Raw genomic sequence first — 12,993 nt, 5'->3', positions numbered from 1 at the left:
GAAGACACTGAGACAAAGGCACAGGAACAGCATTAAAATAAACGGTGTTTATTTTAGCCACACTGTATTGGAAATAGAACAATTGGAGATTTGAATATTTATGTTTTTTGTGATTTTCTAGGTCTGCCATTGATATAATCCAGTTTGATTGTTCTGAATGAAACCACCTGACTCATTAAGGACAGAAAAATGTGTTTGTGGTGCAAAGTGTTGACTTGTTTGTGTGACGCTCCAGCGCAACTGTGAAGCCACATTCCAGGGAGCGGCCTGGTTTTATTTTGAACGTTTATAAGCAACCTGATTGAGAACAGAAAGTAAACGGATGAGGGACATTGTGTCCTGCCATGCATGTTGCATTTGTCACAGTGTTATTTCATGCTTCTGCCTAGAATAATCTCGAGAAGGTCTTTGATGTCCCGATCCTGTATTTTCATGGACTGTTATGGCTGGTCTGCGGAAGCCACTCTGTGGGGAAAGTCTCTGGGTAAATACAGTGAATCACAACCACATTCCACAGAAAAAAAAAAGAAATTCCTTGAATCTGTTTCTAAAATTAATTGGGGAAACCTATTTTTGTTGTGACTTGAAAGAGATAAGACTGTTGAATCTGTCAAGAGATTATTACCGCGCTCATAATTGTGCTTTTGGTGCATCTTTTAGTGTGTGTTATGTGGGAAACCTTCTCAATCTGCATATCATAAGAAAGAGGTTTTTTTCCCTTAAATGTATCTGATTTTGTCACAGTTTCACAAGTCGGGAGGAATTGGCCTTTTTTTAATCAACCTGCACTCTTTTTCCCTGAGAGTTACATATGAACTGAGTAATGAAATAGGCAAGCAGTTAACTTTGTTAAAATAGAGTTTAATCATTAAAAACTTTACCAGCAGGCAAACTTCTCACCTGCAATTCAAGTCTGGCTTCTCAGTTTTAAAAGTATTTCAGATCAGACTGACTGGTAAACCACAGACATTGCAAAACCATGTTGTGGAAAAACTCAAACTGCAAAACAGATTTTGGTTTTATCCCAGTTGAGTCATCTGGAAGTGGAATTAAAGGGGAGTTTCTTTCATTGTTTTCCATAAAGTTGACATTGGAACTGCAGCTATGATGTAAATGTGTATTTTTGCTTAAAATCTTCACATCTAAATCAATCACATAGTTGTGGCAACAACTGAGTGATCATGATCTATACATAACAGAATCGACACTGGGATGCTATCAGTAGAATCTCAGAGGAAGGGTTCAAGCACCTTGTTTAATTTGTGCCATAAAGAATTAAGAAAGTTCTGAAGGCAAATGGAGGTCCAACCCAAATCTTGCAAGTTGTTAGTCTTTTAAATTACATTTTTGATAACATTACTGTTGAGCTGGTTCCACATACAGTGCTGCTAAAAACGTATTTGTCCATTTAAGGATTTCCCCTGGTTTTGCTTTTTTGTCACACTTAAATGTTTTCGTTCATCAAAAAAGTTTACTATCCAAAAGTAAGAACTTGATGAATACCAAGTGCAACTTTTAAATATTTATTACTGAAAAAAGTTATCGTAATCAGTCTCGCTCTATATGAAAAAGCCTAAAAATTAAGAACTCTTTGGCTCGCTTCATAGTCTCCATAGTCTTTTATGTCTAACAATAGTCCTTTAGGTTTGGTCCATTTTTCTTTTCACAGAAGCATTTCGAACAAGAATGACTTGTTTAAGGCTCAGGACTTTGACTTGGCGAAAGGCCAAAGAACTCTCTCATCAATTCTACTTTTCCCCAGTTTAATTTTTTTTTTTTTTTTTTAATCATTGTTCTGGGTTGTTTTGTGACTTCCTTGTTGAGATGTAGATGCAGTGTTAAAGTAATTTTGTAACACTCCTGAAAAGGTTTTCTTACCACTTTCTGTTTTCTATATTTGTGGACTCAGACTGCATGATGTATGCAGTTTTAGATACTGAAATTAGCTTAATTATCTTTTAAATAGGACAGTAAATTGAATATAATCATGTTTTCTTCTCACCAATAAAGGAGGTTTGAGTCCACAAGAGTTATACAAATTAAAGCTCATCAAATAATTTCCTCTATGATACTTCCCAACTCAATATTGAGCAATTTCCAGACCTAGTTTACAGGCAACAGATGATAAAAGGAGAAACAACATAGTTTCATAATCACAAAACATACTTTTTTATGGACATTTTTTAGATGTGAGCACGATTCATTAGCCGCAGCCCTAGTGTAGGAAAACCGACCTCTGCATGACCTGACGTCTGCATGCAAACAGCTCCGTTTCTCACCCCAAACATAATTCCACCCAGCTGAATGCTGTCACTGGGAAACTTGGCTAAAAATAACTCCAGAGAGATACATCGGTGTTGTGATTAAATCAAGATGAGTCTGGATGTTTGGGGACGTCTTCAGCTGTCCACTTTTAATCAATGAAATCACAACAAGCCGCAGTGTGAGTGTGTGGAAAGGCTCCGGAGTGAACTTTCCAACCTCCATCTAACGTTATTTTCCATAACCCAGTCTTATTTGATCAGAATAATTTCAGCCCCTTTTCCCATGTTTCCTGTTTGGAGATCTGGCCTGCCTTGTTGACCACTACAATTACTCCAAGTGTTGTTGAGAATGTATTGGAAAAGCTTTGGGAGTGAAAAATGAAAGCATGACAGAGAAGCATAAATGGATGATTCTCTTGTTGCCTGGGACAATACAACAAATGCTTGGAAAAATATTGTTTATCCTCAAGGACCATTTTTCCCCCCTCATTCTCAAAAGGTGTTAAACTTTGGATTTCCTGGTAGGAGAGATGTTTGGGAAGCGGGCTTGGAGAAGGGGCTGTTTTTCCGTTCAGCTATCACACCTGATTTATGTGAGATTTTCCTGGAAGGTTTTGCCACTGCTGCCGTCTGATTCTACCCACGCAGTAAGCCTGGACTCCAGGGTGGCCTGGCCCCCCTAATCACACACCGGACAAACACTGTGGAGTGATCAGAGGCTGCTTGAATGCATTTCTAGATAATAGCATAACTGCAACAGGAAATGGTTATGATAAAATCTAATAATAATAATAATAATAATAATAATAATAATAATAATACATTTACAAAATACTGTAGCTGGAATGTTGTTGATTAACTTAAGAGTTGGCCGCTGCCTGCCTGTACTCTGGCTATGAAGGTGGTGTCTGGCTCTTTGTAAAACCTTCGGTGCCAATGATCTCATTATGCAGATTTGAATGATTGCCTATTGTCTGCAAGAGATGTTAGGGAGATGATCATAACAAAGGAAATTTACTGGCCTGTGTTCAGCAGCAGAAGCTTTCAGATTTCTTTTTGTGTTGTTTGTTCTCACTTATGATTTTTATCTATTTCTATCATAATCATTACTTCTATGCATTGCAGCTTGGCATAATGTAAATAAGTTTGAGGATATGAATACTTTTTATATTTTCTAAGTTTTGAATAATGTATTCAAACCATGACTGAAGACGAGTGAACAACCAAGTGATTTGATGCTCTGATGAGGAGTTTGAGCCTGGCATCACAAGAAAAAAAAAACACATTTTAAAGTTTTCTAGATAGGAATCAAATGTTAACTGTGAAGTGTGTGTACTTATTAATAAGTCGCCTCTGAGAACATACACATATGAATAATAGTAAGGTCCATTTTTGGAGTGCTGAGGCACAGCATACTTTTGAGTGTTTTCTCTTTTGGTCTCCCATCAACACACAGTAAAAATGCCAATGGTGGATTAACACCCACAGAGTTAAATTTAACACCCACAAAGTGTCTATATGTGTCCAAGTCAGCTAGTGTTAAAGTAATACTTTTCAAAGTGTTAAAAGGTTGACACCCATTTTTTGTTAAATTAGCACCAGATATTGTTAGTATTCAACAATACCGAGTGTCACATAAACATTACAACGGTGTTAGTGTTAAAATGTCAAAAGTAACACCAGTGTAGTGTTAACCTCAAAACATAATGTCGTGTTAAAAAGGTAAATAACTGACCCCACAGGCTGTCAATATCAACCAAATCCAGTGATAAAAAAATATTCAAAACAATACACAGAAATGGAAAGTTCAACTTTTATTAAACCCATTTCAGTATTACAGACCTTCAATGCACAGCTCATGTAAAACAGTGTTAAGCTGTGTGAATGGATTTTCCATGTTCTCAAAACATTCTTTGACTTTGTTTAAGGTTTGCTCATTCACTTCAGATGAAAGATATGTAAGAACAGCAATGAATATGAACATCATTAACAACCTCTTCCATTGAACAAGTTAAAGACTGCACAATATTTTCAGAAACTCCAGCTGCTTGAACTTGGGCAATAACAGAGCTACACATGTGCATTAACTGCCTCTTTGTAGGAAGACTTTGTTGACTAACAGAAGTACTACTCAATGTGTCATCAGCACAAACATCATCGATCTCAGCATTATCTGTTCCAACATTGTCCACATAAACAGAATCTATGACAATAGTGTCTCCAGGTGCTTTCATCAAGTGCTTTTTGAACCCAGAATACATGTGAAAAAACAGATGAACAGCTATGTTCTCCACATTTCAAATGCAATTTGTGCCCTGGATACAAAGCATGACTAAATTTCAAATGCTGAAAAAGAGTTGAAGAATTTCTCTGCTAAACCTTACAAATGTAGCATGCGGGCATATTTAAGTGTTGTTAATTCTCACTCTGATTTCCTTGACTTTGGGGCTCTCCTTTGTTGTTGCCGCATCAATCCCATAAACTGTTGTTTGGATGAATGTGTAGAAGTTGAGAAGGGTTGCATCGAAGGACGCAGCAAACACAAAGTGCGCCATAAAAAGTTCGTCGAAGGCAGCCACTGCAGTCTGTGCCACACAAGGAAGGCTTGTGATCCAGGACGATGTAGAACTTCTGAATACTGCTCTTCTCTCCAACCCAGAGGAGGAAGGGCTGTGCAGATCCAACTTTGCCAAGGAATGTCACCATGCTTGTCCCCACCTAAGATTAAAAGACAGCACATTAGAAATAATGGTTTTAGTCCCTCACTAGCAACAAATTAAGAACATTTTCCACCTTCCTTTAGATGTGAACATGCCACAAAAGGGGATCTGACTTGCAAGGAAACTCCTGTGAGCTTAAGTGAAAAAAATCAGTTCTAATGGGCTCACACAATTCTTTGCGCCATTATTTTCCCATAACCAATTTTTGTTCCATTTTGTCATAAAATTAACCCTGATCTCTCCCATCCCCTCCAAAAGTAACTATAAATTTATAATACAAATAACGCCAAATAATGACTTTACATTTTACAGTCTTGTAAAAATTAGATCAATTTACAGTAAGTGAAGCACAATAATTCATGTCAAAAACATACCTTCATGAACTTCACAACATGATCAGCTGCCTCAGTTGCTCTAATTTTTACATGTTTCTTCCCTTTGGCGGTTGGAGGCAAGAGATGAACCAGCAGGAGAATGGCTACCAAGTCGTTGTCCCATTCTGATAAAATTATAACAAGCCATGTTTAGAATGCATACATAGAAAAGACTGTTGAACATATTTATCTATCAATACATACCATAATGACTTAATTCCTCCTGAGCAGACAGAAGGTCATCCAGGTGAACGCTCTGTCCAAGGCTTTTGCTGACAGTGATGACCTTCGGTTTGTAGAACGTTGGCCATCTTGCAATGAGCTTCCCCAAGATGTCTTCTCCAAAGAGCATGATGAAGTCCTGCTCAATCTAACAGAAGAAAAAATACCATCAAAAAACCCAATTCAAAAATTCAGTTAATCAAATCTGGGAGTTTCTCACCAAGCCTGGTGTATCCAAGAATCTTGGGAAGTGATCCAAGATGAGTGATGACTGGTCCAGATCATGTAGCATATTCTGTCTATGCTTAGATGTTGCCTTCATTTTCCCCTTAACAACGTCCTGGTCTGATGCATGCTTCATTATGGACATTGCTTCTTTGCATCCATCACCAAACAGCTGTTCAGATGTTGAGGTCTCCCTATGAGTTCTCGGGCTGCCTTGATGAGCAGACAGGGAGTTCCTCTTAAAGTCACTTGCAGTGTTACGCTGAACGGTTTTCGATAGGCCAAGTAGCCCTGTCCACTTTGAGGATTGTAGAAATGCTCCTATCCCAGAACAGAAACCACAAAATGTCAATTACATTGTATTCAAAAGGACAGTTACATGGTTAATCCACATTGTAAAAAAGAAAGAAATCCAACCAAATTATGACCAAGAAGAGAATCTTCAGGTACTCACATAGCCAGTTGGTATCTTTCAAACTGGGAACGAGGGTGACAATTTCCAGGGCATAGGTGATGCGGACATTGACAGGAGGGAATCTCCTAAAAAACAATTCAATAAGAATATATCTGTTTCACATAGGGGTTAAACAAACTCACACCAATTAAGCAAAGGTTATGAATAGAAAATCCATTCTCAGCAATTACTAATTATCTGAATAAACATTATGTTAATAATTATGTTTTTTCAGAAATATCACTACCACTATCACTTTGAACACGTCAGCTCTGTCAACTATATAAACTTCATCCAAGCTAGAGTGTTGAGATAGCTAGCTAGTCAGAATCTGCAACCATATCGGCTAGCCGTAACGTGGCATTTTATACTCTTGCTTTGCTACTGGTATAATCTACGAAGCCCTCTAGTGCACATGGGGATTTTTTTTTTTTTTCGCTCTTATGCGTTCCCTCTCAAAAGTAAATTTGCAAAATTGATGAACCAGACAACAGCCACAATGAGTCCATAAATTATATAAAGAGTTGAACACATTCGACAATTATGTTGGATTAAAAACGTTTTTTATTTTATTTTACGGAAAATTAACTGCTTTCTTGACGTAGCGAACAACTTCGCCATGGAATTTAAAAACAAAACAAAAAAACAATGGTCATGTATGAATATTTAGCTTATGCGAAATGAACCCGTAGCCTACCGATCAACTGACTGCTGGCGTGAAGACAGAAAGTAGAACGTACTCTGCAGCCGTTGCGCGAAGGCGGGGCTTAAGCAACACCAACCAATTAACACTGGAATTTAACAACGTAAATATTACGGAATTTACACTGGCGGTGTTTTTTAAAGCTGTGTGGTGGCAAAACACTCACACTCTTTAGTTAACACTACTCCTGAGATTTTAACACTGGCATTTTTACTGTGCACTCATCAACAAAGGAAGCAGTTACAGTAATTCAGAAGGTTAGTTCTAGCCTTATAACTGTTTAGGAAATAAAACAAAAAAAACCCAACTAACTCAGATTCCCAGGCATCAGATTGGTGCGCCACAACAGTGCATGCTGGGAAGTCCCGAGTATTCCGTTGTCCCAATAGATGAGTCGATTCCTGAACACCATGACCTCATTCACTCCCTGGGTGGAGAGCTGAGCTGAAAGGCAGGCTGCTGAAACTCACCTTACAGAGAACAATGTGCAATAGTTGCCAATGAGATCATAAATAAAATTGAAATGAACACATTCTTTGATAAGACAGGTGTAGTGTTTGCCATTGTCTTCCCTAGAAGTGTGAAGACTGACTGATTAGGCCGGCCCGGACAAAATGCAGATCATTTACAAGCTTTTAAAGTTCATCAATACTGCCAACGTGGTCGCCCTCTAGTTAAAGAGTTGAAACCAATGAGGAGCTAAACAGACCAACCTGGAGCTTCTCTGCACCACAGCTGTTTGGAAATCGAGGTGAGTGGTGTTTACTGGCTACAAAGCACATTTGCTTTTGGCTGCAGGGATTGGGTCATTGACCTACTGTGCCATCTACTAGAGGAAGAATCTGATCAGGGGCTTTGTGACATCCCGGGACAAGCATAGCATGTGCTACTCAGGGCACGTGTCTGTAGAATAGACACCTTTTGTTTTTAAATGTCTCTATTTTGTCACATTTTCTATCAAAATGAAGACTAGAGTTTGAGATAATTAATCACCCTATTTGGACTGAGCTGCAAATGTGAGCGACCGGACCAAGTTTTTGACATTTCAGCAACACTTTATTTTGAAGGGCTTTAAATGAGGAAAACTTGAAACAACAAACAAGCAGGAAACCTTAAATCTGCAGTATGTGACTTATATATATATATATATATATATATATATATATATATATATATATATATATATATATATATATATATATATATATATATATATATATATATATATATATATATATATATATTATTGCAGTACTCTCACTATGTTGTGACAGTATAATATGTGACAGATAATCTCTGAAAAGATTGAGCTCCTCCACTTTCTCCCTTTGTTACTATTGTCATCTGAAGAAATGTACAGCTCCCTGTCAAAAACAACCAATCAGTCAAGAGGAAGGTCATAGCACTGTCACTCAATGGTGCTCAATGTGCTAATGGTGGGGAAACAGTTTACTGTCACAAGGAAATCCTCTATCTGCATCATCGGTGACCATGATAACTGGCCTTAGCATTCGTGGTGCACTTTGCTATCATTAAATACATTTTTGATTGATATGGACATTGTGGCATCTTAGCCAGCCCAAATCATTACCCATCCATCACCTTGCTTAGCAGTTGGAATGAGGTGAATTTCTCCTACTTCTGAAGTTGCTCTGGCCTTTTGACCATCTGGCATTAAACATCATTTTCCTTCCAATTCAAAATTATGCATGACTTTGTGTTGGTCTATTCTCCTAATGAATACATTGATGTTTTGTCGCTGTGCCATGAAAGAGTTTTAAAGATGTGAATACTTTTGCAAGAGACTGTTCAAAAGTTTGAAATGCAGGTTTGATGGTAAGTTTTCACTGTAGACTTTGAGGCTTTATACCTTTATAAACTTTTACAAACTGGTTTATTTGTAGCATGAGGCCTTGACAGTTAAACAGTAAGTGTGAGGAGCCTGTGAGCCACAGAAAAAGGTTAAAATGTAAGCCTGTAAAAAAGCATTTCTGTTTCAGACTCACTGGAGCTTCAGCCTGGCCGACGCTCTCCACAACCACCTGCCGAGCTGTTTTCAATAAACGATGTAGATGTGAAAGAGTCGAGTCGTCCGAAGCAGCTCCGAGGTATCATAAACACGATTCCTGTTGACTCAGAGTTAACGACACGCAGCAGTAGTGGAAAATGCTGCCCTTGTTTTCCTGATCGAAATAGGAAATCAACCTGTGACCTTGAGCAGCGGAGGGAAAGAAAATAAAGACGAGCAGAAGACAAAGAACGCAAATAAACAAAGCCACAACTGTAGTAACAGTGACTTGTGACCTCAGATGTTACGACATCGCCACACAGAGCTGTTCTCAGCCTTTAAAGGTGTTGTGGAAACCTTTTTAGCTCTTTTACAGGGTGGACTGATAAAATAAGATTGGCTTTTTGGTTTTTTAAGTCAAGAATAGCATCAGCTCATCACACTTTGGGTGGATTTGTCTTTATTTGTCATACTAATACGGTGTAATGGAGATAATTAGTGGAAAGAAAAACAAAGGCTGCAGATTTGATTTGGAAACAGTTCCAATACCTTGACTGAGTACTTCGTTTTGTTTGGAGAGCTCTTCTCTATCTGAGCTGAAGCTCTAAGAATGAAGGATTGTATTCTCTGAGCAGATTGTTTCAACCCAATAAGACAAACTTGCGGTTTGTGATGTTTGGCTGCTTGTAAAAGCAGAAACTGAGGTCCAACTCCTGGATTAATAATTATTTTTGTGCTAAACTTAGAAGTTTCATACATCAAACAAAGTGACCATCACTATTATCAATGTGCTGAGTTATTGCTGTTGGCAGGTTGAAGTTTTGAAAGGAAACATTGGCTCAAACATCATAAACATCGTTTGACTGAAATTTGCTCCAGTTAGGTAATGATTGTCTGTAAGAGAGCATCGCACAAGCTCATCAAGAAAGTAATTTCACATAAATTTGTATACTTTATTTTACTACTGCTGCAGATTTATCGCAATGTTGCTTTTGCTTTGCCCAGTAAGTGATCTTTCTACAAAAAAAGAGGAACATTTTCGAAATAGCTCCCAAACTTTCTAGGAATGAACATTCTCGGGGATGTAACTCAGAAATTAAAAGAGTTTTTAGATGACCAGTGAAATGAGTGAAATGTCCTGCCCAAAAAAACAGAGTGAGACAGATGAAGCAAAAGTTCAACCCACCGGTTAAAGACAGACTCCTCCCACCATTGCCACTGTTGCTCCATAATAAATTAAAAAACCTCGCACCCTCATCTCAGAGTGTGTCTTCATCACCTTGTTAAATGTCGAAGTTCATGATAGAAAATTGAAAAAGTCTGACCAAGTTTGGAATTTTTGCAAAGAATGAGGGTTGAAGGAAAAGGTATTGAAGCCCCACAACTAAAGAACTTTACAGTCCTGTTCATTAGAATAGAATACGGGCTTCGATGAGTCTCGCTTGTCAGATTAAAAAAAACATTTGAAAATAACCTTTTGGCGGTTGATTAACATATTTTTCATAATTTTTTTTTTTAGTTTTTGATCTGATGTAGGACTAATTTTCTAAGAAATTAATTGGTGGCTTTTCGTAGGTTGTAAGGGAAAATCATCATAATTGAATTTAAAACAGTTCTCTTTGTGTAATTAATCTGAATAATTAGTTTTACCTAGAGAAATTAGTTACTGAAGTGATGATAATTATTTCCATAATATTCTAATTTATTGAGTATGACTGTACATGCTCAGTGAGAACAGAGAAAGTTGTTCTCTTTTTCACAGCTACAAAATCTCAGTGACGCCATTCTGTCCTTGTATCTTGTTCTTGGCACATTTGGGGTAGAGCTTGTTCTGTTTGCACTGTTTGAGAAATATTAGTAAAGAATTTGAAGTGAACATGGTTCCTAAACTGCAGGGACTTTCAAGGAGTTCAGCAATAGAGTCCTTATGGAGCAAGAAATGTGGCCAGAAAGAAATATCTGAAAATTGTTGCCACCTTGAGAAAAATATATATTTTTTTGTTCCTGAACAGTATGTATAGGCACAGCTGCATCAAAATGAACTAGAAGTCATGAAGAAGAGATATTTAGCGATAATACCTCAACATGTTATACTAATTGTTAATTGTTAAGGGTTATAGAGGGGTCATGATATGGGGTTCCCTTTATAAAAAATATGACGGCATGACTTATGTTTGTAAGGTTACATCTGACTGAACCACAAGACTTTGAGAACAACTTCCTTTGGATGGTTGTGACCAATGTGGGAATGTTTGGCCATAACCACATCAGTTCAACCTCGTACCAGCTGTCAAGCATAGTATTGAAGGACTGGTGATTTTGGTCTATTTTAGAGTCAGGACCTTTGTACCTTACATTCTTTAACTTGACCATGAGTATTTCTGTACAACAACATATTCTAGAATCAAAACAGGGTCCAATAGGGGTCAAAACATGGCAGGAAATCCAAAAGAGAATAGCTGTAAAACAAGAAAAGGCCAACAAATGATTGACATGAGGTTAAATAAGTGTATATTTATGAATGCAACAACTTCCTGGCAGGGTTTTTCTTTAGCAACATATAGCAATGTTTATAGTGGCCATGTGTTTTCCGTAAAAGGCAAAAAACATTGGCTCTTCTGTTAAACATAGACTAAATATGTTTAAAAATACTATTTTCTGATGAGAAATGTTAGAATAAACTAAAGCAATTCATCTTGACAGAGCCAAACATATAAAAGAGTCTCATGATAGTTAATATGTAATACTTGTGTGTATATACTCAGGTCCTTGTTATCAGCTTTTGTCTTTATGAGTCTGTAAATACAGCAAAGCTTTGAAATTGGCCGAATTTCTTTGCAGACTTGATATATGGCTTCCTCCATGAGTTAAAACATAGTTTTATGCAGATAAATCACAGTAATCAACTGTTATTCATTAACTGACCGTTCTTGTTGCAATCACCTCATCTGTTTTGGAGACATATGAACTGCAGAGCGCCAACACGGAGAAGCAGAAAGTCTGTTACAAGCAGCCAGAGCTCTTATTAGATGAGTTTAATGGGGAGAACAGACTGTAAGAAGCTGGAAGACTTTAACTCCTGGTAGCTTTGACTTCACATGTTGTTTGGATATGAGACTGACAAGTTTCAGCTGATCAGTAAGCTAAGAGTACTTTCTAACTACTTTCTCACTTTTTAAGTTAGATTATCACTCTGTTGTCTCTTTATGACTCAATATTCTCAGTGTTTTTTTTAGATATTTACTCATGAAATTGAGCTAAATTCTCCATCATAACAGTGGGAATGGACCTGGACTTTGATGTGATTTTTTTTTTCTTTCACAGATTTATTAGAAGTGACTCAGATTTTCCTTCTTGTGTGAGATATCTGCAGGAGGGTGGTCTATGAGTTGTGTAATTCCAGTTGATTGGTGAAAACGTTCCATGGCACCCACCCAGGTGTATCAATCCTACCATTCAAACATTTCATCAGAAGTCCTCTCAGCAAGAGCAAAACAAGATGTTCTGCACATTTCAGGTGACGTCCCTCCGCTGGTCCGGTCACATAAATGGGACGACCCCTTCAGCGACGACAGATAAAACAATCACCGACCATTTGGAGACTGCAGGCCAAGAGTGACCAGCAATACTGGGACCGGACTCAGAGCTCAGCTGTGAGGGTCGCAACCTCTCCGGTCCGGGGAGTGGTGGGAGTCAGCGCCGGGGGCCCAATCCATTTCTCTGGCCCCCTCTCTTCATGGGCTGTTATCAAGCCTCAGGGTAGGCAACTGTATCAACACAATCTGAGGCTTCATGTGGCCAAGTTCAACCGGACCCCTCTGAGTGGTCACCGAAGCCAGCAGTGCGCATGGAGTAAATACGGGGAAGAACAGCAGAAGTTGAATAATTCTCGCACTCGGGGAGCAGCGTTTTAGGGTTGTGGATGGAGTTCATAAATGGTGGAAAGAATGCTTCAAATCCAGGCAGCGTAGCCTTGCACATGTGCACACATGGGGGCTTTTGGCATTAGTTCAAATACAATTT

At 38.1% G+C, this 12,993-nt stretch overlaps 1 protein-coding gene across 2 annotated transcripts; it reads right to left on the bottom strand.

Moving 5' to 3' along the window:
* Positions 1-4,119: 4,119 nt before the first annotated feature.
* LOC122823761 lies at positions 4,120-7,718 on the bottom strand. Of its 2 annotated transcripts, XM_044103726.1 has the most exons (7): positions 7,676-7,718; positions 7,275-7,432; positions 6,260-6,345; positions 5,801-6,126; positions 5,563-5,728; positions 5,359-5,483; positions 4,120-4,982 (listed from the first exon to the last, which is right to left on the bottom strand). In XM_044103726.1, exons 4-7 carry the CDS (start codon positions 5,948-5,950, stop codon positions 4,734-4,736), a joined length of 690 nt encoding a protein of 229 aa, XP_043959661.1. In that variant the 5' UTR covers positions 5,951-6,126; positions 6,260-6,345; positions 7,275-7,432; positions 7,676-7,718; the 3' UTR covers positions 4,120-4,733. The 2 variants fall into 2 exon arrangements, with proteins under 2 accessions (XP_043959661.1, XP_043959662.1); XM_044103727.1 differs by lacking the exon at positions 7,676-7,718 and having other exon boundaries at positions 7,271-7,567.
* Positions 7,719-12,993: the final 5,275 nt, after the last annotated feature.

Source organism: Gambusia affinis, linkage group LG20 (assembly GCF_019740435.1).
Source record: "Gambusia affinis linkage group LG20, SWU_Gaff_1.0, whole genome shotgun sequence".
Lineage (NCBI taxonomy): Eukaryota > Metazoa > Chordata > Actinopteri > Cyprinodontiformes > Poeciliidae > Gambusia > Gambusia affinis.
Note: the sequence above shows the minus strand (reverse complement) of the source record. Positions and strands in the feature narration are given on the sequence as shown.

Bases quoted from the DNA above. Each gene is read 5' to 3' on its own strand.
- LOC122823761 (XM_044103726.1), bottom strand. From the start codon at position 5,950: ATGTCCATAATGAAGCATGCATCAGACCAGGACGTTGTTAAGGGGAAA. The intron at 5,729-5,800 runs GTGAGAAACTCC...TTCTTCTGTTAG, and splicing joins TCTTGGATACACCAGGCTTG to ATTGAGCAGGACTTCATCAT. The intron at 5,484-5,562 runs GTATGTATTGAT...TAATTTTATCAG, and splicing joins GGAGGAATTAAGTCATTATG to AATGGGACAACGACTTGGTA.